General features: G+C 53.6%; 2 protein-coding genes across 5 annotated transcripts in view; both read right to left on the bottom strand.

Moving 5' to 3' along the window:
* Positions 1-960: 960 nt before the first annotated feature.
* The window catches only part of FBXL19 (F-box and leucine rich repeat protein 19), a 35401-nt gene continuing 10633 nt past the window's right edge, over positions 961-25728 (bottom strand). For all 4 annotated transcript variants that reach the window (XM_054534894.2, XM_054534897.2, XM_054534896.2 and 1 more), the window contains exons 8-12: positions 16912-17075; positions 16653-16814; positions 10583-10801; positions 8961-10479; positions 961-1269 (exon numbers count right to left, since the gene is read on the bottom strand). In XM_054534894.2, the coding sequence (XP_054390869.1) occupies positions 10301-10479; positions 10583-10801; positions 16653-16814; positions 16912-17075 (724 nt within the window). In that variant the 3' untranslated portion in view covers positions 961-1269; positions 8961-10300. The remainder of the gene's footprint in view (positions 1270-8960; positions 10480-10582; positions 10802-16652; positions 16815-16911; positions 17076-25728) is intronic.
* On the bottom strand, positions 2534-8932 carry ORAI3 (ORAI calcium release-activated calcium modulator 3). Its single transcript, XM_002826358.4, has 2 exons — positions 8014-8932; positions 2534-4294 (listed from the first exon to the last, which is right to left on the bottom strand). Exons 1-2 carry the CDS (start codon positions 8239-8241, stop codon positions 3635-3637), a joined length of 888 nt encoding a protein of 295 aa, XP_002826404.1. The 5' UTR covers positions 8242-8932; the 3' UTR covers positions 2534-3634.

Raw genomic sequence — 25728 nt, 5'->3', positions numbered from 1 at the left:
CCGTTAGCCAATCCCTGCTGGCAGAGTCGACAACTTTTTCTGGATTTTTCTTACTGGCCCAAGTGAGAGAATAGCCTGCTTCTGACCCTGGGGAAAATGCCTCCAGCCCAGCGCTCCTCTCAGAGTCCGATGAGAATTTTCAGCCGAGTATCGAGGGACCCGAGGAATTCTGAAGATCCTGCCTGGCGAATCTGCGGATTCCGCTGTGGGCGGGGCCGAGTAAAGGGGCGGGGCCAGGGCGTGCGGAGCCTGGGACTAGGGGGCGCCTCCGGGAGGACCCACGAGGACTCACCCAGATGGGAGGGACGGCCGGGAGGTGGAAAAACACAACCGTGAGCGGTGACTCAGGCAGTTTGCCCCGCCTCGCACATAAATGCAGGGTGTCTTTCCTTCCCGTTATTGCCCTTGGGTGTCTGGCTGCTTAGGATGCCCATTTGCTAGATGGGGAGAGTGAGGCCTGTAGAAGGTGCCCTACTTTGCCGTACTCAAACCCACCATTAGTGGTTAAATCCAGGGACTGCCTCAAGGTTTTCTGATGAGCCTAGTGGGGCCTAAGTGCCCTTAAATGGGCCCTGTAATAATAAACGAGGTCCTACAGGAACGGGACTGGACTGGTGTGTCCTCCTGGCGTCATGGGCCCAGTGCCCGCTTCTTTGGCTATGGAGCCCTATGCTCATGGGAGGCCTCCGCACAACGGCAGCAGTGGCCCAGGCCTACCCCTGGAACTCGGGCTGAGGTCTTCTGAAGGCTGGGCACCGTTTTGATCCCGTGTGGACGCAGGCACTCCCAGGAGGTCCCTTTTCCTGAGCTGAGGATGCCGCAGGCTCCTGATATGCGTACATCAGGCCCTCGCTATATGGCCTTGGGCAAGTCATTGACCTAAGTTTCGGAGTCTTCCTTTAAACTTGGATGTCAATTTGTACACATCCGAACAGTGCAGAAAAGACCCTTAGAGCCTGGTTTATGCAAATTCACCATTTTAAGTAATAGGAAAAGGTGGAAGGGAGACTTATCCAAGGTCTCACACCACAAGATAGAAGATTAGGACTCTAAAATTTTGAGGGAAATAAGGCTGAAAAAATTAATTTACGTGGAGGCATAGGTGTTGAGATCAGATTCCTTTCTGTTCCAGTTGAAAAGCACTGGTTCCTTTTCTCAAATCAAAGAGAGATTCCCATGTGAGGGGTAGATAGTCCAAGTTCAGTTTCATGGACTAGCTGTGTGGTTTTGGGCAAGATCTTCAGCCTTCTTGGGCCTGTTTCCTTATCTCTGAAATGAAAATGATAAAGACTTAACGCTTGAGGTGTTGTGAGAGTTAAATAAGATAACCTATGAAAGTCCCCTAGTATGTGGTAGTTGCTCAAGAAAGAAACTTGAGGCCAGGTGCAGTGGCTAACACTTGTAATCTCAGCACTTTGGGAGGCCAAGGTGGGAGGATCACTTGAGCCCAGGAGTTCAAGACCAGCCTGGACAACATAGTGAGACCCTCCTCTCTACAAAAAAAAAAAAAAAAAATTTAATTAGCTGGGTTGGTGGGACGTGCCTGTGGTGCCAGCTATTTGGGAGGCCGAGGTGGGAGGCTCATGAGCCTGGGAGGTCAAAGCTGCAGTGAGCCAAGATTGCACAGCTGCACTCCAGCCTGGGCAAAAGAGTGAGACTCTGTCTTGGCTGGGCGCGATGGCTCACGCCTGTAATCCCAGCACTTTGGGAGGCCAGGGCAGGTGGATCACTAGGTCAGGAGATCAAGACCATCCTGGCTAACACGATGAAACCCCATCTCTACTAAAAATACAAAAACAAAATTAGCCGAGCGTGGTGGTGGGCACCTGTAGTCCCAGTTACTTGGGAGGCTGAGGCAGGAGAATGGCATGAACCCGGGAGGCGGCGCTTGCAGTGAGCCGAGATCATGCCACTGTACTCCAGCCTATGCAACAGTGTGAGACAGAGCGAGACTCCGTCTCAAAAAAAAAAAAAAAAAAAAGTGCTTATACTAAACACTCAGGGAGGGCCAGGTGTGGTGGCTCATGCCTGTAATCCCAGCACTTTGGGAGGCCAAGACAGGTGGATCACCTGAGGTCAGGAGTTTGAGACCAGCTTGGCCAACATGGCGAAACCCAGTCTCTAATAAAAATACAAAAATTAGCCGGGTGTGGCGGCACACGCCTGTAATCCCAGCTACTCTGGTGGCTGAGGCAGGAGAATTGCTTGAACCCGGGAGACAGAGGTTACAGTGAGCCGAGATCGCACCACTGCACTCCAGCCTGGGCAACACAAGACTCCGTCTCTAAATAAATATTCAGTGGAAGAGATAGACACTCTGAACTCAGGGACAAGAGTTCAAAGCCTGTAGCCTTGGAATAACTCTCCCTATTCAGAAGCTGTTGGCCCTTGTTAGCATCTGACAGGGTTACACCTGAAACCCACTCCCCTCCCAGGTCCTGTCCACCCAAACTTGCCACCACCCGGCTCTTGGGAACAAGTAAAGTTATCCTAAGAAGGCCTGCCCTGCATCCCTTTCACAGCAACAGGGACATCTGTGAAACACGATTTATTATATAAAACAAGGTGCATCCAAATTCAGTGTCAGAAGAGTTTTGTATTCCAAAGGCTAAGGACTGGACCTTCTCCCTTAAAACCTCCTCACCCAACCCTTGCTAAGGACTCAGGCCTGGGGCAGAGGCTGTCAGTCTCTAAAGACCCCAGCCCTGGACCAGGAGGGGGAGAACAAGTTTGGTGCATAGCGTGGGGCTAGGGCAGTGGGTCAGGCACCATCTCTTCTGCGAGTGGCCACAGGTCACCATGGTGGGGGAAGGTGGGGAGCTTGAACCTCCAAAGATAGGTTCATTGTAGGAAAAGCTAGACCAATGCCTTGGGTAGAAACACCCAAATCCCTCTACAACAACTAAAGCAAGAATGTGGAACCCATCGAAATCTTCCCCCAAAATGCCAACCATAAAATAGATTCTACAGAAATAAAGCAAGGAATCCCAGCACTTTGGGAGGCCGAGGCGGGAGGTTCACTTGAGCCCAGGAGTTTGAGACCAGCCTGGGAACATAGCGAAACCCCGTCTCTACAAAAAAATTAGTCGGGTGTGGCAGCACACACCTGTAGTACCAGCTACTCACTACCTGGGAGGCTGTGGTGGGAGAATCTTTTGAGCCTGGAAGGTCGAGGCTACAGTGAGCTGTGACTGTATCACTACACTCCAGCCTGGGAAACACAGACTGTCTCAAAAAAAAAAAAAAAATTAAACCAACAGTTGGCTGCCTTCTGACCTTCACATCCTGTATAGGAATGGAAATGATGGCTAAAGTCGGCACTGAAGGTCCCACAAGCTCTCCCTGCCTCCCCTCTATCTACTGCATGATCCTTCAACTGAGGCCAGCCCAGGTGCAGAGTAGCTTGCAAAACCCAAGGGACAGACTGATGGGGAAAATCCCTGGGAATGTGGGAGCTGCCCCAAGGCCCAGCCCAGAGGACCCTCCAGGCAGGAATCTGAACTCTGCCTGAGAGTGGCCACTGGAAGTGGCTCCAGCCAGGGGATGGGGGGGGATGAGGTCTGTAGGCCCCTGCGGCCTCTTACAGACCCGGGAGGGAGGCAGTGCTTGCAGTGAGCCATGGCTAACACCAGCCTCACACAGCCTGCAGCTCCCCCTGCAGGCGATTCAGTTCCTCTAGTTCTTGCTTGTAGCGGTCTGTCTTGTGTGCCACCAAGGAGCGGTAGAAATGCAGGGCAAAGGCCACAAACACGAGCCCCACGGGTACCATGATGGCTGTGGAGGCCATGGCTGCTTGCCAGCCTGGCCCATGGGCCCCACCACCACCACAGGCTTGCCGGGGTGGGCAGGCTGGCTCAGCCTGGGACGGTGCTGCGGACGCAGAGGATGGTGGGAGATTGGAAGCTGGACTAAGGGAGGTAGCCACTGGTGCCAGAGTCCCGGGCACCCGGGATGTGGGCACCATGGGGGTCGGTGTGTCCAAGGGAGCCCCAATGGGCACAAACTTGACCCAACCAACCAGGACAACTTCAGCAAGGAAGAGAAAGGTGCCCAGGGCAGTGGAGAAGCCCCAGGCCAGCTCCACGTAGCGGTGCAGTCTCTGGTGTGGCGACTGGTGGACAGAGTTGAGGTTGTGGATGTTGCTCACAGCTTCAATGTGGGGCAGCAGACACGTGGAGACCATGAGTGCAAAGAGGTGCACAGCCACCAGCACGGTGGTGCAGGCACTGAAGGCCACCAGCAGGCCTGGTGGGTACTCGTGGTCGCTCTCCAGCTGCACCTCCACCATGGCCACCTGCAGGGACAAGAGGGGATGTACTGATCTCCCCAAAACCTCCTCAACTGTAGAGATTTTTTCCGCCTATTGGGATACATCACTGATACATATCCCTAGGACCTAGAACCGTGCCTGGCAGAAAGCGGAGACATTCAGTCTCTGTTGAGTAAACGAATGGACAGCTTTGCAAAGTCTCTGTTCTGTTCTGGTTTCCCCACCTGCCTATCAAGAGGACTGGATGGCCAGGCGTGGTGGCTCACGCCTATAATCCCAGCACTTTGGGAGGCCAAAGTGTGTGGATCACCTGAGGTCAGGAGTTTGAGACCAACCTGGCCAACATGGCAAAACCCCATCTCTACTAAAAGTACAAAAATTAGCCGGGCATCGTGGCACATGCCTGTAATCCCAGCTACTCGGCAGGCTGAGGCAGGAAAACTGCTTGAACCCAGGAGGCAGAAGTTTGAGTGAGCCGAGATCACGCCACTGCACTCCAGCCTGGGCAACAGAGCAAGACTCTGTCTCAAAAAAAAAAAATAAAATAAAAATAAAAAAAAGGGCTGGATGACATGCTTCTAACAGGTTTACTGCACAAGGATCAAACAGCAGATTCTGGAGCTGGGCTGCCTGGGATCATTCTCTGCTCTAGCTGTGTAATCTTGAGCAAGTCAGTTCTCTGTGTGCCTCAATTTCCTATCTGGAAATGGAGATCGATAACAGCACCTCCCTGCCTTTTAGGGTTCGTATAAACATTAAATGAAATATACATGAAATGGGCTGGGAGTGGTGGCTCACGCCTTTCATCCCAACACTTTGGGAGGCCGAGTCGGGCGGATCACCTGAGGTCAGGGGTTCAAGACCAGCCTGGCCAACATGGTGAAACCCTGTGTCTACTAAAAATATAAAAATTAGCCGGGCATGATGGTGTGCGCCTCTAATCCCGGCTACTCAGGAGCTTGGGAGGCTGAGGCAGGAGAATTGCTTGAACCCAGGAGGCAGAGGTTGCAGTGAGCCGAGATCGCACCACTGCACTCCAGCCTGGGTGACAGGGTGGGACTCTGTCTCAAAAAAAAAAAAGAAAGAAAGAAAGATAAGAAAGAAAAGAAATAAAGAAAAAGAAAGAAAAAAAGAAAGAGGAACGGAAAGGAAAAGGAAAGAAAGAAAGAGGAAAGGAAAGGAAAAGGAAAAGGAAAAGGAAAAGGAAAAGGAAAAGAAAAAGAAAAAGAACAGTGCCAGGCACAGAGTAAGCACTAGGTATGTGTTTGCTGTTCTTGCTATAGTGAATGCTAAAGTCTGAGGACAGAGTTTACAAATTGGCACTCTGTGGACCACTGCCAGCTTGCAGACGTGTTTTGCTTGGCTCACACAGTGTGTTTCTTAAAAAATGGAAGATGTTGCCAACTTGTAAAACTCAAGAGACTTCTTATATCCCTATTTCCAGATCCCCTTGAAAACTTGGAAGAACTGGCCACACTTGGCCCACGTTCCTGTATGGCAACTATCAGTTCAAATCAGTCATGGCTGCTGCCCTTGGAAAGGTCATGGGGTCTCTCTCTTTTTTTTTTTTTTTTTTTTTTTTTTGGTAGATGCCAGGTCTTACTATGTTGCCCAGGCTGGCTGGACTCGAACTCCTGGGCTCCTGGGCTCAAGCGATCCTCCTGCCTTGGCCTCCCAAAGTGCTGGGATGAAAGGCGTGAGCCATCACCCCCAATGTCATGGGGTCTCTTGCTTGCTAGTCCCTACCCAGCCAACTTGGCATCCATATTACCTGCCTGGCCCTTTGCAAACATTTGAGTTGATGACCCTATTCTAGGAATTTATAAATTTGGAGTCTGGAACCAGACGGCTTAGGCTCAAATCCTGCCACTTACTTGCTGTGGGACCTTGGGCAGGTGTCTTAACATCTCTGATCCTCAGTTTCCTCATCTGTAAAATGGCCAGAGTAGCAGTACCCACTTTGTAGGCTAACAGATGATGTACATAAAGGCACTGAGGGCAGTGTCTGGTGCTTAGTGACAGCTGGATACAATTTGTGTAATGCTATTCTAACTTAGGCCACCTGAGTTTCAGAACCCCACTCTCTCCCCATCCCTGGTTCTTGTAGGGTCCGTTCAATTGCTCTGGGCCTGGGGAAAGAAGAAGGTAGGTGTAGAGGCTGGCGGGTGGAGGTAGGAAAACAGGGCTGAGTATTTTGGGAAATTGGGCCATGGCAGGTGTCAGGAGGTGTTTTCCACAGACAGGGATCTGGGCCAGGCTTAGTCCTGGTTTCTCCCAGATCCTGGCCCAGGCTCGGTCACCCCTGCTAGGACTGCGGCCAGTCCTGCCCCCAGAACCTAAACCTCCAGCCCTTTGCTTCTGCGGAGAAGGCTTGGGCCCTTAAGCTGTCACCCCAGCAACCTGCACCTGCATATTCTGCCCTGGAGGGATTGTCTCCTTGGGAATAGGCTTGACCATAGGGTTGACCTCCCTCAGCTTGGGTGGCTGCTCCCTTCCCTCTGCAGGCTGTGCAGATGAAGGGGAGCCAACACCCTGTCCCCAAGTGATGCCCCCATCATGAAAGGTAAGCTGGTCTTTGGCTTATGATGACCCTTAGGGTTAGAGAGTTTCCCTGTCATTGTTCAAATACGGAGGTTGTGGCACAGACGGGGCAGGGACTAGCCCAGATCCCCTAGTGCCATGGTCCCCACCCCAACCGCCTCTGATATCCACCCCCACAGGAGTGCGTTCCCCAAAGTACCTCCTGCAGCTTACTTTCTCCTTTTTCCTGGGGTGATGGTGGGGAAACCCCAGACTAACAGAGCAGCAACCCTGGGTCCCAGTTCATTCGCTCCTGCCCAGAGGCAAGGCTTTTACTTTCCACACCTGTCCAATTAGCAGGCTAGTCTGAGCCATCCTTGGTACGTGACCTGCTCTGACATGCCTGGCTCACCCTGGGGCGGTTACTTGGCTGGCTACAGAGGGCGCACCCTCCATGATCTTACAGTTTCCCACTGGCTTGCAAGGAGGGGTGGAGGCCTGTCCAGGGTCACACAGCTGGCCACAAGCAGGGAGGAGCCAGGACTGTCTGCTGATCCTCACCCTGGGACCTCCCTCCATCCCACTTCCTGTGAGGCCACTGCTGGGGCAGACCGTTAGCCGACACCGTCCTCCTGCACCTGGGGTTTATCAGCTTGAGACTCGCTTATCAGTTTTCTCATCAGCCTCCTTCCCCAGCGATTCCCTCCCGGGCATGATCTCTTGTCAGTTTTCCTGGTTGACACTAGCACCCCTTGGGCCCGCTGAAGAGTGGCCACCTTCCCTGGGACGAGCCCATCTTCAGCTGGGTGACCCTTCCACCCAGCTGATCCATCTCGAGCCCCCCACCTGTTGATGCAGCCCCCACCCAGCTGACGTGCCTTTGAAACTGGCACTGGGACTTAGGAACCACTTCTGCCAGGAACAGGCTCCATCTGGACCACTCTGTCTCATTGTTGCAGTCAACCCCACTGGTGATTTGTTCACCCCACTCCCACTATGACACCTTTAGGACTTTCGTGTCCGCCGGTGGCCCCGTCTCTTGGGGTCCCCTGCACACATACATCCGTAAGAAGAGACTTGCTCAGTCCCGCGGGACCTTGTTCCTTCCCCCTTGACGAAAGCCCCCTCTGCCCTGTCTCCCTTGGGACCTGTTTACTTCGCCCCCTGACCTGTGCCCCCCACGCGCTCTGCCCCACCGGGTGTGACCCCTTCCGGCCCCTCACCATGGCGAAGCCCGAGAGCAGGGCAGACGTGCGGCTGGAAGCTTTGAGTTTGGCCCGGCTGAGGTAGAGGCGGCGCCAGCTGAGCGCCCGCAGCGAGTGCTGACTGGCCCCCATGAGGTCCAGGTAGCCGCGGTGCACGAACTCCCGGTACGTGGCCGAGCCTGCAGGGCTTTCGCCCTCAGGGTTCAGCGGGGCCTGCTCGCCCGCGTCCCCCTCGCCGCCCTTCATCCTGGGGGCGGCGGCACCCGGTGGTCACTACGGGGCAGAAGCGCCTCGGGGGCCCCAGCCGGGCCGGCCCAAGCCCGGGGGCGGCCCCATTCCCAGACAGGGCGAGCAGGATGCAGGCGGCGGGCGCCCAGGAAGAGGCAGCCCCAGTGGAGCAGGAAGAGCAGCGTCTGCGGGGAGCCCCAGGGGCCGGAGCGGGACAGCGACGGCCAAAACAGGAACTGGGACAGAGGCGGAGCCGGGGCTAGCCACATGATGGGGTGGAGCCGGGGACCGAGTCCCCGCAGTCCCGGGCCCGCAGAGATTCCCCGCGAACCCTACCCACCAAGAACATTATCCAAGGGCCTGGACCCCACCGAGGTGCACGCCAGCTCCAGCCCCCTCCAAGGTACAGCTGGACACCCCAGGCGTCCCCACTTCCAAATCTCTCCCAAAATGAGCCCAGGAGTGGTGAGCCCACTCATCTGTAGGTAGGAACCCCGCAGATACACACACTAACTCCGCAGCCCCGGCTGGAAGATTTTGAGTTTTATAGCAAACCGTATTGTACAGACCCGGGGCCCAGGGGCCCAGCCCGGCTGGGTCCCCCGCTTGCCCCTCGCCGGGCTGCCTCTTCCCTCCCCCAAGCGGCCCCATTCTCAAGCCTCTCGCTATCCCCAGGCCCCACCCCTCCGGCCTTTGGTCCGCCCAGCCCTCCCCCCACCCGCGCACCTCCCTGTTACCTGAGGTATGTGGATAGATCTCCCCTCCCCTACATGGTAAGCCCCGGCCCCCCGGAGGCCTGCGCGGAGGGGCGGGACCTGGCCCGGCTCATCCCCCGGGTCCCGAAGCCCCACCCCGCGCTGGAGGAAGGGGCGGGGAAGGAGGGCCAGGAGAGTCTGTTACTAGGTTCCCATGGCAACTAAGAGGGGGCCATTTCCAGCCTTAGGACTGGCATCAGGAGGTGTCCGTTGGCTGCTATTTCCATGGCAACCAGGAGTGGCAGTTCCCTGGGCAAATGGGATACAAGTTTCCATGACGATGAAAGAGTGGGAAGAGCCAGGCTGGAGGAATCCCATGGTCCCCATCCTTGGGCTGGCGCCCCCAGCCATAAGGCGGGTCCGGCGGGTGCCGCCGCTCAATACGGTAAAACAAGAACGAGCCTGGGGGTGGCGCAGTCCCAAATGGGCGCCCACCCGCCCGGTCTCAGGTCTCAGTCCAAGCTGGTCCAGTCCCCTCACACTCCGGCTCCCCCGGGTCCGAGGTTCCCCCGGTTCAAGTAACACTTCAGTACAGATGAATGTTCAAGTATTGTGCGGAGAGGCGGGCAGGGGGTTGGGGCGCCCCTCGCCACTCCCCTGGGCCGCGAGCTGAAGAGCGGCTGCCCGCGGCCCCCACTCCTTGCAATAGCTGCCGTTTTCAGTGACGTTCAAGGAGTCAGGGTGAGGGGGAAGGAACTGAAGCCTGGGGAGGGGGGAAGCAGAGAGGTGACCCCCAAGGGGGTATTGCTGTCCCCACACCTGCTCTCATCCCCATCTCCAGCTCAGCCCCGGCTTGCCCCTGGCTCCCCTACCTCTGACACCTGGATCCCCAATTGCTCCTCCTGTTTTCCTTTTGTGGCCCCACCCCCACCCCCCACTCCAAGTAACTGGTCTTTGTTCCCTGAACCCTTGGTGGTCTGCTGTCTGCCCCGCCCCCCGCCCCTTCCACCTCCCCCAGCCCCTGGCTCCCATATCCTGTGCGTGTCCTTTCCCCATTCTCCCCCCCAAACACTTGCAACATAACCCCCCTCCCACCGTCCCTTCGGCTCAGCACCCTCCAGTACCTCTGACCCACTCCCCCCAGGGGATGGACAATGAAGCAGGTAGCAGGGGGAGGACATGGGAAGGAGAAACCCCCAGAGATATCAGTGCAGGGGGGAAAGAAGGGGGTGGCTGGCTTGAGTCCCTGGGTGGGAATCCCAAGTCACTGACACTCAGGAATCCTAGGGTGGTGAGGTGGGAACCTGGCCTCCCAGCAGGGGTGAAATGAAGCCGGAGGTCCAGGCTCCTGTCGAGTCCGGGGGAGGGTGGGGGGCGCCCAACTAGCTGTCCTTGAGAAGCAGCTTCTCCTCAGGGCAGCGGAAGGGGCCAGGGGGCCCGGCAGCTGCCAGCCGGGCACAAGCTTCGGGTGAGAGCTGGCGGCAGGAGCGCAGGTCTAGGCGGCGTAGACGAGGGCAGCGGCGGAACAGCGGGAGGCAGTGGTCCGTTAGGCGATGGCAACCTGGGGATGGGGCAGTGGAGCTGAGACCAGGCAGGTGAGCAAGGGGTTGGCACTGGCCGTGGGGACCCACAGGCTGGCAGGACGGACGGGGAACCGTGCTTACCAGCAAGATTGAGGTGCACCAGGGTCTCGCGGAGTGGGGACGTGGGGGCCGTGAGGAGGTGAACACTGGGGTCCCCGACGTGGGCGCAGTGGCTCAGGTCCAGGGCGCTCAGCTGGGGTGCGTGGCGCAACAGGAGCCGCAGGGAGGCATCTGTCAGCTCCAGACCTGCCAGGCGAAGTTCTGCCACCCCCTGCAGCCGACCACGGCTCTCTGTTTGCCCTGGGCAGCCAGATGAGAGGTCAGCACTCTCATCCCTGCGCCCAGGTATCCAGACCATCTGCCCTCCACCTACTTCCCACATAAGTGAGTGACCTGGTGCACTCTGCGACTTGCTCTTCTCAAAAACACCCTCATGGCCTGACCTCATCTGTCCACTTCTCACATCACCTCCTCGGAGGCCTTCCATGATTACTGTATTTGAGACTACAGTATTCTGCCAGGTGTGGTGGCTCACACCTGTAATCCCAGCACTTTGGGAAGCCGAGGCAGGCGGCTCACTTGAGGTCAGGAGTTCGAGACTAGCCTGGCCTAACATGGCAAAACCTTGTCTCTACTAAACATACAAAAATTACCCAGGCATGGTGGCAGGCGCCTGTAGTCCCAGCTACTCAGGATGCTGAGGCAGAAGACTCCCTTGAACCTGGGAGATGGAGGTTGCAGTGAGCCGAGATTGTGCCACTGCACTCCAGCCTGGTCAACAGAGTGAGACTCTGTCTCAAAAAAAAAAAAAAAAAAAAAAAAAGAAGAGGGCCGGGCATGATGGCTTACGCCTGTAATCCCAGCACTTTGGGAGGCCGAAGTGGGTGGATCATAAGGTCAGGAGTTCAAGGCCAGCCTGGCCAACGTGGTGAAACCCCGTCTCTACTAAAAATACAAAAATTAGCCGGGCATGGTGGCATGTGCCTGTAATCCCAGCTACTCAGGAGGCTGAGGCAGGAGAATCACTTGAACCGGAGAGGTGGAGGTTGCAGTGAGCCAAGATTGTGCCACTGCACCCCAGCCTGGGCAACAGAGCAAGACTCCATCTCAAAATAAATAAATAAATAAATAGAGTCTGTGACCTCCCCTCCTCTTTCTTGCTAGCTGTCTTGCCACATGACATGCCGACTCCTTCACGTTCCATCAAGAGTAAAAGCTACCTGAGGCCTCCCCAGAAGCTGAGCAGATGCAGGCACCATACTTCTTACAGAATCCTGAGCCAATTCAACCTCTTTTCTTTACAGATTACCCAGCTGAAGGTATTTCTTTATAGCAATGCAAAAACTAATGTAATTCTCCACACTCCTACCACTTCCTTGCATCATTTTTTCCTCTTCTCACCATTTGACATATTATATGCATTTTTCTGACATATATACGTTTTCCTTTTTTTTTTCCCCCAAGACGGAGTCTCGCTCTGTCACCCAGGCTGGAGTGCCATGGCGCAATCTCGGGTCACTGCAACTTCCGCCTCCCAGGTTCAAGCAATTCTCCTGCCTCAGCCTCCCGAGTAGCCAGGATTACAGGCACACACCACCACGCCTGGCTATTTTGTATTTTTAGTAGAGATGGGTTTTCACCATGTTGGCCAGGCTGGTCTCGAACTCCAGACCTCGTGATCCACCCACCTCAGCCTCCCAAAGTTCTGGGATTACACACATGAGCCACTGTACCCGGCCATATATACATTTTTCTTATTAATCTTTCTTTCCTGCCACAAGGCTGTCAGTACTACAAAGGCAGGAATTTTTGTCTGTGTTGTTTATTGCTATAGTCCCAGCAACAAGACAGAGTAGGTGTTCAATTTATTTTTGTTCATTCATTCATCAGACACATGACATCCCTGACGGGCCTACCATCCAGGCCCCTCTCCCACTTCCCTCCCCTCCATGGTCAGTAAGTCCCCATCAGGAGCCTCTCTTTTCTCCCTGGTCACCACTTGGGGTCAACACAACTGGTGCCTGCACTCCTGGCCCAACCTCCTCACCTGCTCCACTTCTCTGCTCTTCTTTCTGGCATCCAGAAAGCCGATCTCAAATACAAATGGGACAGCATCCCTCCTCTAAAACTCTCTGAGGGCGCCTCAAAGAGGTCCAGCCTCCTTGGTAGAACATCCCAGTTCCTATAAGGTCTCAGCTGCTAACTCCTCTCCCTCACCCCTAAACACCTAGGCCACATTCCACAAGTGGCCCTGCCTGAGAGACTCTGCCTGCCCCATGTCCCTCTGTCCCTAGTTTTCAGGTCTGAGCTCAGAGGCTCCCTCCTCCCCAGTCTGCAGGATCAAAGTGCTCACACCCCTCATCTTGGCATCCAAAGAATATGGTCTACATTTATTTTATGCCAATGGCTCTCAAACTAGAGAGGCTTCAAAGTCACCTGGAAGGGCTGGTTAAAAGGGATTGCTGGTCCCGGCTGGGCGCGGTGGCTCACGCCTGTAATCCCAGCACTTTGGGAGGCTGAGGCAGGTGGATCATCAGGTCAAGAGTTCGAGACCAGCCTGGCCAACATGGTGAAACCCCGTCTCTACCAAAAATACAAAAAAATTAGCCGGGTGTGGTGGTGCATGCCTGTAATCCCAGCTACTCAGGAGGCTGAGACAGGAGAATTGCCTGAACCAGGGAGTCAGAGGTTGTAGTGAGCCGAGATTACACCTCTGTACCCCAGACTGGGTGACAGATCAAGACTACGTCTCAAAAAAAAAAAAAAAAAAAAAGAAAAAAAGGGATTGCTGGTCCCATCCCCAGAGTTTAGACAGGTCTACAGGTTCATTTGTTTTTGAGACATGGTCTTGCTCTGTCGCCCAGGCTGGAGTGCAGTGGTACAATCACAGCTTACTGCAGCCTCGACCTCCCTGTAGCTCATTGTAGCCTTGATCCTCCCACTTTGGCCTCCCAAAGTGCTGGGATTACAGGCCTGAGCCACCGCACCTGACCAGAGTTTACTTCTTTTTTTTTTTTTTTGAGATGGAGTCTCACTCTGTAACCCAGGCTGGAGTACAGTGGTGCAATCTCGGCTCACTGCAACTTCCACCTCCCAGGTTCAAGCAATCTCCTTGCCTCAGCCTCCCAAGTAGTTGGGATTAAAAGCATGCACCACCACGCCTGGCTAATTTTTTAAATTTTTTTGGTAGAGATGGGGTTTCACCATGTTGGCCAGGTTGGTCTCGAACTCCTGACCTCAAGTGGTCTGCCCACCTCGGCCTCCCAAAGTGCTAGGATTACAGGTGTGAGCCACCACGCCTGGCCCAGAGTTTACTTTTTTAACAAGTTCTCCAGTTTTGTGGATGCTGCTGGTCCCCCGACCACACTTTAAGAACCACAGCCTTGGGAGACAACATCTCTGATCATCATTCCTGTTTACAGCCAGGAAACCCAGGCCTGGTGATGCTAAATCTGAACTCTAACCACAGTGTTGTCTGCCTCCCAGGCACCAGCCTATCCCTAAGATAAACTATTAATAGATCAGATGGCACAAACCATGAGGCTGCCCTCCAAACGTGTTTTATGGAGTCTACAGAATGCTAAAAATTTCCTTAATGACTAACACTACAAAAAGGACATTTTTATAAATAAATTTAGGTACTGAGCTTTTCCTTGAAGAATCGTAAGATGTGGCCTCACTAGGCACTCCTTCCCACCAGATGATGACTGAGGGGAGCTGGGTGGCTAGGTGCCACTCCCTAATGTCCTGCACCAATGCATCACTTCTGTTACCTCTCAGGCCAACTCTATGGGCACTTGACTTTGCAAGCCCTAAATTTTAACCCCTCCTCCTGTCTTTGAGGAGCCAGGGGCCTGGAGAGGGGATACCTTTACAGATGCCCTCAACCTTGGGCCACAGCTAAAGGCACAAGGAGGAAAGGCCCATAGAGGAAAGCAGAGGAAACAGAAGTCACTTCTGGCTTGGGCAGGGAGGAGTGGGCATCAGTGAGGATTTCACTAAGGTGGTGGCATTTAAGCTGGGCAAGAGTTTGAAGGTGTATGGCACTGTTCATGATAGTAAAAGCCATGGAATCAACCTCAATGCCCATCAATGAAAGAATGAATAAAGAAAATGTGGTACATATACACCATGGAATACTATGCAGCCATAAAAAAGAACAAGATCATGTCCTTTACAGGAACATGGATGGAGCTGGAGGCCATTATCCTTAGCAAACTAATGCAGGAACAGAAATTGCATGTTCTCACTTCGAGGTGGGAGCTAAATGATGAGAATACATGGACACATCCATGGGAACAACACACCCTGGAGCCTTTCGGAGGGAGGAGGGAGAGGATCAGGAGAAATAACTAATGGTAAATAGACTTAATACCTGGGTGATGAAATAATCGGTACAACAAACCCCCATGACACAAGTTTACCCATTTAACAAACCTGCACATATACCCATGAACTTAAAAGTTAAAAAAAAAATTTAAAAACTAAAAAAAAAAAAAAAAAAAAAAGGCCCACCTTCCTGAGCTCCTGATAAAGGGCTGAACTGAACTGAATTCCAGCAGGAGGAAATGGACCAACCAGCACTTTCTCACCTCCCAGGATGCACCATTCCCAATGCCCACCTTACCCCCCACCCATAGCTCTCCAACTCAGTCCAATTCCAGTAAGAGTGGACAATGGCTGAGTGCTCTGGCCTGACTGGGTGACCTGCAGCAGTCAATCCCTCTGGGCCTCCAGTGCCTCATCTAGAATACGGGAAGAATTTTAGTTGCTTCTCTATTCTCCCCTTCCAGGGCTGTTGTGGAGGGGGTGGGGTGGGAAGAAGGGAACTATGAAAGAGAAGGGTGAAAGAACTCCAAAAGAAAAGATTCTTTTGGCCAGGCATGGTGGCTCACGCCTATAATCCCAACACTTTGGAAGGCAGAGGTGGGCAGATCACTTGAGACAAGGAGTTCGAGATCGGCCTGGACAACATGATGAAACCCTGTTTCTATAAGAATTACAGGCCGGGTGCAGTGGCTCACGCCTGTAATCCCAGCACTTTGGGAGGCCGAGGCGGGCGGATCATGACGTCAGGAGATCGAGACCATCCTGGCTAACACAGTGAAACCCCTTCTCTACTAAAAATACAAAAAATTAGCTGGGCGTGGTGGCGGGTGCCTGTAGTCCCAGCTACTTGGGAGGCTGAGGCAAGAGAATGGCGTGAACCCGGGAGGTGGAGCTTGCAGTGATCCGAGATCGCGCCACTGCACTCCAGCCTGGGCGACAGAGCGAGACTCCGCCTCAAAAAAATAAAAAAAATTACAAAAAAATTACAAAAAAATTAGCCAGGCGTGGTGGCACACGCCTGTAGGCCCAGCTACTCAGGAGGCTGAGGTGGGGAGGATCACTTGAACTCAGGAGGCATAAGTTGCAGTAAGCCGAGATCTTGCCACTGCACTCCAGCCTGGGTGACAGAGCCAGATGGTCTCAAAAAACAAAAACAAACAAAAGGATTATCTTATTTCAGGGGACTGCAAATCTCCTTTGAAAATCTTTCCTCAAACTAGACCTCTCCCATCCTGATTGCCTGCTCATTCAAGTTATTCATTCAACAGCTATCTGCAGAGCAGCCACTGAGAACGTGCTGGGGGACCAGCCAGCGCTTGCCCTCAGGGAGCTGGAGACCCTGGCAGGAGGGCACAGATGTGCATCAAGGCACTCCACAATTGCCCAGTAGTATGCTGGCGGGCTGCTCTCAAAGCTGAGAGGGACTCTGAGCTCAGTGTGGGGTGGGATCAGGGAGAGCTTCTTGGAGGAAGTGGCATTTATACTCAGGCCTAAAGGATGATGAGATTTAAGTAGATGAAGAGAGATGGCCTCTGCTCCCAGCATCCCCCTCTGCCAATATGGGCCTCCTGCCCCACCAAACTGCTGGGTCTCACGCTCCCTGGGAAAACCCTGTTCCTTTCAAGGCTCAGTTCAAAGTACACAGCAGGTGGGTGAATGAATGAATAATGCCCAACCAGGGCCTTCCTATTCAAACTCATGTATTCTTTCCTTTCTTCAAGTACTTTACCATCCAGCATGAGTCAGAAGAGACCTGAGAGGCCTCCTACCCTACCCTACCCTTGCCCAGCCCATTCTCCAGAAAAGCAAACAGAGGCTGCACCTGGTTTGGTGTCTGGTGGAGGCAGCAGCAGCTCCCGGAGCTGGGAGTCTTTAACATCCTCGATCCAGCGGAGGTCCAGGAGCCGCAGGGCTGGCAGTGGGGCTGAGCCCAGGGCAGAGACAGAGAGCCAGGAGCAGCCAGAGAGCACCAGCTCCTGCAGGCCTGCGGAGACAGGGGGCAGTCAGGAAGCAGGTGCTGTGAGGACTCCATCCCAGGCCTGTCCCTGTCCCCACCTTGTCCTCCGCACCACACACCCTACCTTGTAGTCGGTTCAGAAGCCACATGAGCTGCTTCTTGGAGACACCTGTCCAGCTGAGGTCCAGGGCACGGGGCTGGCGGCGAACCACACCACTGAGCATGGGCGGGGTCAGTGACTTCCGCCGGCTCAGGTCCATTCGAGGCCACAGACGCTTGTCATAGCACCTGGCGGCCATAGGGGGGAGACAGAGACCTCAGCCCTCAGCTCTCAGCAGCCCACAGTTCCCAGGCTCCCCAGCTCCAAGGGTGCACCCCAGCTCTCTTCTGGCCACACAGACAACAGGGTGGCAAGAAGCACCTGGCCTCAGCCAAGAGCACTGGGCTTGGAACCCAACTCCATCACTAACTGGAAATGAGACCCTGGGCAAGTCTGTTCCTCTCCCTGAGCCTCAGAAGCCTCGTTTATGATTGAAGGCAATAGCCCTCCGACTCTGCCTGCCCACAGGGCAGCTGTCAGGTCACATGGGCTCATCCCAGCTGTGGGCCTCCCAGCATAGAAAGTGTGCTGCCCAACACATATACAAATGCCACGCATGCTGCCTGATGTCATGCCAAGGAGACTGGTGTTATCCAGTCGTCTCCAGCCACCCTTGGGCTTCTTGATTCCTGACTGAGTTCTGGTGCTCATGGGTCCTTGCCTCCTTTACTCATCTCTGCCTCTGATCCACACCTGTCCCATCTTGACAGCCAGCTGCCCGCAGCTGGACTTACAGCCCTAATATCTTCCCTATTACATTACTGTGTTCCTCCAACTACAATGTAAATTCCACAAGAGCAGATTTGCGTTTTCCACTTTTTGAAAAAAAATTTTTTTTGAGACAGGGTCTCACTCTGTAACCCAGGCTGGACCCAGGCTCACTGCAGCCTCAACCTACTGGGCTCAAGCAATCCTCCCACCTCAGCCTCCTGAGTAGCTGGGACCACAGGCACATGTCACCATGCCTGGCTAATTTTTAAACAATTTTTTTGTAGAGACAGGTTCTCACTATGCTGCCTAGGCTGGTCTTGAACTCCTGGCCTCAAGCAATCCTCCTGGCTTGGCCTCCCAAAACACTGGGATTACAGGCATGAGCTACTGCACCCAGCTGCGCATTTGTAATGAATGAATCAAGCTAGTAACTACTTAAAGCTTCCACTGACCACTCTCTCCCACCTCCTCATCTACAGCATTTCATTTATTCACTCTGATTATAGAAAGCATTATAGGTCCCAAGTATTGAAGCTACAAAGATGAACGAGTCCTGAGCAACATTAAACAGGTTTCCTATCCCGAGCACTCCACAGGCCCCAACAGACTATCTAACATGCAGTGGGCTGGGCGCAGTGGCTCATGCCTGTAATCCCAGCACTTTGGGAGGCCGAGGTGGGTGGATCCCGAAGTCAGGAATTCGAGAACAGCCTGGCCAACATAGTGAAACCCTGTCTCTACTAAAAGTACAAAAAATTAGCTGGGCGTGGTGGCGGGCGCCTGTAATCCTAGCTACTCGGGAGGCTGAGGCAGGAGAATTACTTGAACCCGGGAGGCGGAGGTTGCAGCGAGCCGAGATCACACCACTGCACACCAGCCGGGGCAACAGTGCGAGACTCCGTCTCAAAAAAAAAACAAAAAACAAACAAACAAAAAACATGCAGTGAACTGGAGAAGGGCCTCTCAAACTTACTTCCCCAGGAACCCTTCCCCACCTCTCCCAAGGTAATCTAGTAACATTTTGTAGTACACCGAAGTTCCTTTGGACTCAGTTTGAGAACTCTCTTCTCTGAGTTCAGTATTTCTCAAAGGCATGTCCGGAAATGCCTCTGAGACTCAATGGATTGTGTCAGAAGCAACAGGCCCAGGAAGCTTTTTTTTTTTTTTCTTGAGACAGTGTCTTGCTTAGTTGCCCAGGCTGGGGTGCAGTGCTGCGATCACAGCTCACTGCAACCTTAAACTCCTGGGCTCAAGCCATCCTCCTACTTCAGCCTCCTGAGTAGCTGGGACTACAGGCACATGCCACCACACCTGACTTTTTTTTTTTTTTTTTTTTTTTTTTTGAGACAGAGTTTCGCTCTTGTTGCCCAGGCTGGAGTGCAATGGTGTGATCTTGGCTCACTGAAACCACCGCCTCCCGAGTTCAAGCGATTCTCCTGCCTCAGCCTCCAGAGTAGCTGGGATAACAGGCATGCACCACCATGCCCGGCTAATTTTTTGTATTTTTAGTAGAGAGAGGGTTTCTCCATGTTGGCCAGGCTGGTCTCGAAATCCTGACCTCAGGTGATCTGCCCACTTCGGCCTCCTGTAGTGCTAGGATTACAGGCGTGAGCCACTGCGCCTGGCCTATTTTTTTATTTTTAGTAGAGACAAGGTTGTCCAGGCTGGTTTTGAACTCCTGAGCTCAAGCGATCCTTCCCTTGGCCTCCCAAGGGAAGCTGTCTCTTGCCTCCCTCCCTGCCCTCATGACTCTGAAAGGCTTTTCCTTGCAGAAGCCCTGGGGTGGGGCAGTGATTCCCAAGCTCCAGTATTTGCTGTTCACTTATCTGCGTAACATGATTTATCTTTGAATCATCTCTTTGCACTTAAAACCAGTATTGTTGCCGGGCGTGGGTGGCTCACGCCTGTAATCCCAGCACTTTGGGAGGCTGAGGCGGGTGGATCACTAGGTCAGGAGACCAAGACCATCCTGGCTAACACGGTGAAACCCCGTCTCTACTAAAAAAAAAAATACAAAAAATTAGCCGGGCGTGGTGGAGGGTGCCTGTAGTCCCAGCTACTCGGGAGGCCGAGGCAGGAGAACGGCGTGAACCCGGGAGGCGGAGCTTGCAGTGAGCCGAGATCGTGCCACTGCACTCCAGCCTGGGAGACAGAACAAGACTCCGTCTCAAAAAAAAAAAAAACCAGTATTGTTTCACATAAATATGTTAATCTTAAAAATAAACACAAAAGTCCAGGCGCAGTGTAATCTCAGCTCTTTGGGAGGCCGAGGCAGACAGATCACGAGGTCAGGAGATCAAGACCAACCTGGCTAACACGGTGAAACCCCGTCTCTACTAAAAATACAAAAAATTAGCCAGGCGTGGTGGTGGGCACCTGTAGTCCCAGCTACTTGGGAGGCTGAGGCAGGAGAATGGTGTGAACCTGGGAGGCGGAGCTTGCAGTAAGCCAAGATCGCACCACTGCACTCCAGCCTGGGCGACAGAGCAAGACTCCATCTCAAAAATAAATAAATAAATAAATAAATAAAACACACAAAAAAGACCAGAGTTATTAAATCATAGCCAGGTGTTGCTGTGGCTTTAGGCTACTACCTGAAGACTACTTTTGTTAAACAGGGAGATAAGTATCAGAGAAGTGTTAGAAAAAGCACCCAAAAGTGGCCAGGCGCAGTGGCTCACACCTGTAATCCCAGCACTTTTGGAGGCTGAGGCAGGCGGATCACGAGGTCAGGAGATCGAGACCATCCTGGCTAATACAGTGAAACCTCGTATCTGCTAAAAATACAAAAGATTAGCTGGGCGTGGTAGTGGGCTCCTGTAGTCCCAGCTACTCGGGAGGCTGAGGCAGGAGAATGGCGTGAACCCTGGAGGCGGAGCTTGCAGTGAGCCGAGATGGCACCACTGCACTTCAGCCTGGGTGACAGAGCGAGACTCCGTCTCAAAAAAAAAAAGCACCCAATGGAGAGACTTCCTTCCAATGGAGAGACTTCCTTTCCAAAACTCACAGAGGAATTAAGCCATATTTTTGTGTCACTGAAAAATGCCAGACCTACTCCAGAGGCCCAGTGTGTCGTTTCATTATTTTTTTCAGACAAAATCTCACTGTCACCCAGGCTAGAGTGCAGTGATGCAATCATAGCTCACTGCAGCCTCAAACTCCTGGGCTCAAGTAATCCCCTTGCCTCAGCCTCCCATGTGGCTGGGACCACAGGTATGCTTAGCTAATTTTTTCTTTTTTAATAGAGATGGGGATCTCACTATGTTTCCCAAGCTGGTCTTGAACCCCTGGGCTCAAGCAATTCTCCTGCCTCAGCCTCCCGAAGTGCTGGGATTACAGGCGTGAGCCACTGGGCCCAGCCCTGGTGTGATGTTTTAGAGAAGGCTGAGGGCACAGACACCAAGGATTCAGTCCGAACACCTTCACCCCTCTGCCACTTGCTCTCCTGTTCCCTCCTACCCTCATCCTGCTTTTCTGGCATTCTAGCCTCTCCCTCTCCTGATTCCTTCCTCTCAACTAATAAACATCTGCAAATCTCTCCAATTCAAAACATGAAAAGGAAAAAAACCAACTCATGCCCGACCCAGCTTCTACCCCTAGGTCCTGCCCCTTTGCTCTCTTTCAGTGAGCAAGAAAATCGGTGACATCTGCTCTATTCAAAACCTCTCTCTGCCCACTGTGACCCTGCCATGACTGCCTCCCAGCTTAACTGTCACCACTTCCTTGAAGCCACTTCCCTTCCACGGTCCACAGCTGGAAGGAAGCCCCTTTCCCTGGGGGCACCCACTGTGTTTCTGTATCATACTCCACAACAGCCAAGCCACACACCTGCCCACCTACAGACACAGTGCTGTCTGATGCCAACATATTGTGGCACATGCTGTGCCTCTGCCAGAAATGCCAACCCAGAGCCTTCGTGGCTCGGCTCCAGTGCCTCCTCTTCCAGGAAGTCTCCCACACCTTCCTTGGCTAGAGCTCATCAGTCCCCCTGCTCTTGTACAACCAGGACACTGGGGTTAAACCTCAGAGGGACAACCAACAGTTACTGAGGGCCCTACTGATCCCAAGTGTCTGGCTTCCACTGGGCACAGAGGAGGGAAAGATGACAGGTTCCTGCCATACAGTCAGGGAGACATGGACAGTCCGCAGTAACTGAGGTGACAAGGGGCATGGTAAGAGTCACCTCAAGGACTGGGTTGGGGAGCCTCCTGGGGGGACAATGCCTGACCTGAGACTCCGAGGAAAGCAGTAGTTATTTCAGCAAGGGGAGCGGGAGGAGGGTGTGTGCTCCAGATGGGCAAGAACCTGTGTCCAGGCCCACGAGAGACAAAACGGAGAGCTCTGGAAACCCCAGGCCATAGGAACTCAGCATCATAACCGGAGTCACAGTGACCACAGTGACTTCAGCACTACTAACCAGCCATTATCCAGGGTTCACTGTGCGCCAGGCACCGTCCCATGCATTAAGCACCGAACCTCACGCCAGCCCTAGGAGGTCAACATTACCATCATCATCTCCTTTCTATAGTAAACAAAATGAGGCAAGCAGGCGCGGTGGCTCACGCCTGTTAATCCCAGCACTTTGGGAGGCCAAGGAGGGCGGATCACGAGGTCAGGAGTTTGAGACCAGCCTGGCCAACATAGTGAAACCCTGTCTCTACCAAAAACACAAAAATTAGCTGGGTGTGGTGGCAACGCACCTGTAGTCCCAGCTACTCAGGAGGCTGAGGCAGGAGAATCACTTGAACCCGGGAGGCGGAGGTTGCAGTGAGCCGAGATCACAGCATTCCACTCCAGCCTGGGTAACAGAGTCAGACTCCACCTCAAAAAAAAAAAAAAAAAAAAAGGTCGGGCGCGGTGGCTCACGCCTGTAATCCCAGCACTTTGGGAAGCTGAGGCAGGTGGATCATGAGGTCAGGAGGTCGAGACCATCTTGGCTAACATGGTGAAACCCCGTCTCTACTAAAAAAAAAAAAAATACAAAAAATTAGCCGGGTGTGGTGGCGGGAACCTGTAGTCCCAGCTACTCAGGAGGCTGAGGCAGGAGAATGGCGTGAACCCGGGAGGCGGAGCTTGCAGTGAGCCGAGATTGCGCCACCGCACTCCAGCCTGGGTGACAGAGTAAGACTCCATCTCAAAAAAAAAAAAAAAAGAGGCCGAGAAAGGTTGAGAAATGTATTCAAGGCCCCACAACTACCAAGTGGTAAGTAGCAGAGGCGGGGTTCCACCTAGCCCGCCTGGGTGGAAAGCCTGAATTCTGAGGAGAGAAGAGGCAAGAGTGGAGCCGCAAAGGAGGGATGGGTGTCATGTCAAGGAGGTCTGGAATGCCAGGCCACAGACTATCATGGTCACAGAGCCCAGAGCTGAGGATGTGAGCTGTGGGGATCTAAATCTCAGCTCTGCCACCTCCAGGCTTTGGGGGGCCTCAGGCAAGTCACTCGCCCTGTGTGGGCTTCCATTTCCCAAACTGTACAGTGGGGTGAAGAACAGCGCTTCCTTCAGAGGTTGCTGTAACAAGGAAGGGACACAGCTCAGGGAAGTGGTTGGTGCAGTCAGTGGGCCCAGTCCATGTCCATATGTCCAACAGGACTGTGATGGTGGGCGTCTGTTGTGAGGGCGACAGGGAGCCACAGGTGGGTTCTTTCTAAGCTGGAGAATGACACTGAGACAAGAGGCAGGGAAAGGTCTAAGAGCCAAGGCGTGCCGTCGTCCTAGAGACATGTGGCTTGATGCCAAAGTCCCCTAACCCATTTACTTCCTCCTGGACTCCAGCCACCCCACAATGAGTCCTCTCCTACTAGGCCGACCTGCAAACCCTCAATTCCAATCCTAACCCTCCCTCTTGCAGAAGCCCCCGGGAACAGGGAGCTGGACCAGCCCTTACTGCCCTCTGAGGGCTCACAGCCCCTAGGGCTCCAAGCACTGCCAGTTCCGCCCTCTTGTAGCTCTCTGGGCCCCGATGCCACCACTGTCCTCCAATCTGTCCACCTCCAGGCCCTACCTGACCATGATCACCTTGTGTTCCAGTCCCTTCCTTGCCACCTTCTCTCTGTCCATGTCCTCAAAAGCCCCAACCCTCTTCCTTGCGACTCAACAACCCCTGCACGCCTTCCCTGCTGCCCTCTCTCCACTCTTCACTCTTAAGGGATCACTTCCCTTTCAGTTCCAAGAAAAGATGGAAGCCACCAGACAGGAAAGCCTGCAGCCTCCTGCTGTTCCCTACACACGCCTCTCCAGCGCCACCCTCTGTACATCCTTCCACACTACATCCTGCTCTCCTGTCCTTCACTCATTCAGCAAAGATGATCTCACTGCCCACTGTCCGCCAGGTGCCGTTAGACACCAGGAACACAACAGGAACAAACGAATCAAGTCCCTGCCTGGAAGCTGATGTCCTCGACTCCATTCAATCTGGCTTTGGACCCCCAACCCCCAGAGCACAGCTAAGGACACTAAGGCCTCCTGGTAGCAAAATCCAACCACCACTTCCTGGTCCTTGATCTCCCATGGCCTCTCGCCAGCATCCTCCTTGGCTTACCACATTCCCTCGTGCCTCGCTCTCTACTCGGGGGAACACCTCTGGCCATGAGCTCCTCCAATTATCTGGCTAGGCTCTTGCTCTAACTCACAAGTACTGATGTGTGATCTTTTGCCGTCTTCATCAAAGCTGCTTGGCTTGCTACCTACAGGCTGAGAACTCCCAAACATGTTTCTCCTGAGCATCATACCCACACGTCCTGAGCACACCACACATGTCAGTCATCTGAGCTCTTTACCTTCCTGGAACCTGCTCCTCCTGAGCCTGGGGAATGATGCTGTTGCCCATCCAGGCTCCTGGGTCAGAAACTAACCTGAGGGTTACCCTGTTGTCCCTACTGCCAGTTAGTCACCAAGACCAAGCCATTCCACATTTTTTTTTGAGACAGGGTCTTGCTCTGTTGGCCAGGCTGGAGTGCAGTGGCTCGATCTTGGCTTACTGCAACCTCCGCCTCCTGGGTTCAAGCGATTCTCCTGCCTCAGACTCCCGAGTAGCTGGGATTACAGGCGCCCACCACCATGCCCAGCTAATTTTTGTATTTTTAGTAGAGACAGGGTTTCACCATGTTGGCCAGGCTGGTCTCAAACTCCTGACCTCAGGTGATTTCCCTGCCTCGGCCTTTCAAAGTGCTGGGATCACAGGCATGAGCCACCGCGCCCGGCCATTTTTTTTTTTTTTTTTTTTTTTGAGATGGAGTTTCACTCTTCCTGCCTAGGCTGGAGAGCTATGGTATGATCTCGGCTCACTGCACCTCCGCCTCCCAGGTTCAAGTGATTCTCCTGTCCCAGTCTCCCGAGTAGCTGAACTACAGACGTATGCCACCATGCCTGGCTAAATTTTTTGTATTTCTAGTAGAGACAGGGTCTCACCATGTTGGCGAGGCTGGTCTCGAACCCCTGACCTCAAGTGATCCACCCATCTCGGCCTCCCGAAGTGCTGCGATTACAAGCATGAGCCATCATGCCTGGCCCAAGCCATTCCACTTCTTAAAAAGTCCTTACGCCGGGCGCGGTGGCTCACACTTGTAATCCCAGCACTTTGGGAGGCCAAGGCGGGTGGATCACCTGAGGTCAGGAGTTCGAGACCAGCCTGACCAACATGGAGAAACCCCCGTTTCTACTAAAAATACAAAATTAGCCGGGCGTAGTGGCGCATGTCTGTAATCCCAGCTACTCGGGAGGCTGAGGCAGGAGAACTGATTGAACCCAGGAGGTGGAGGTTGTGGTGAGCCAAGATCGCGCCATTGCACTCCAGCCTGGGCAACAAGAGCTAAACTCCGTCTCAAAAAAAAAAAGTTCTTGGCTGGGCACAGTGGCTCACACCTGTAATCCCAACACTTTAGGAGGCCAAGGTGGAAGGATCACCTGAGGCCAGAAGTTCAAGACCAGCCTGGGGAACAGTGAGCCACTGGTTCCTGCAAAAAAGTTTTAAAAATTGGCCAGACACAGTGGCATGTGCCTGCAATCCCAGCTACTCAGGAGGCTGAGGCAGGAGGATTGCTTGAGCCCAGGAGGTTGAAGCTGCAATGAGCTATGACTGCACCACTGTGCTCCAGCCTGGGCAACAGAGAGAGACCCTCTCTCTAAAAAAGA

Source organism: Pongo abelii, chromosome 18 (genome assembly GCF_028885655.2).
Source record: "Pongo abelii isolate AG06213 chromosome 18, NHGRI_mPonAbe1-v2.0_pri, whole genome shotgun sequence".
In the NCBI taxonomy this organism is placed as follows: domain Eukaryota; kingdom Metazoa; phylum Chordata; class Mammalia; order Primates; family Hominidae; genus Pongo; species Pongo abelii.
The sequence above is the reverse complement of the archived record's forward strand: the minus strand, read 5'-3'. Positions and strand labels throughout refer to the sequence as shown.

Coding starts and splice junctions, on each gene's coding strand:
- ORAI3 (XM_002826358.4), bottom strand. CDS start 8,241: ATGAAGGGCGGCGAGGGGGACGCGGGCGAGCAGGCCCCGCTGAACCCT. Junction 4,295..8,013: donor TGCTCTCGGGCTTCGCCATG/GTGAGGGGCCGG, acceptor TTGTCCCTGCAG/GTGGCCATGGTGGAGGTGCA.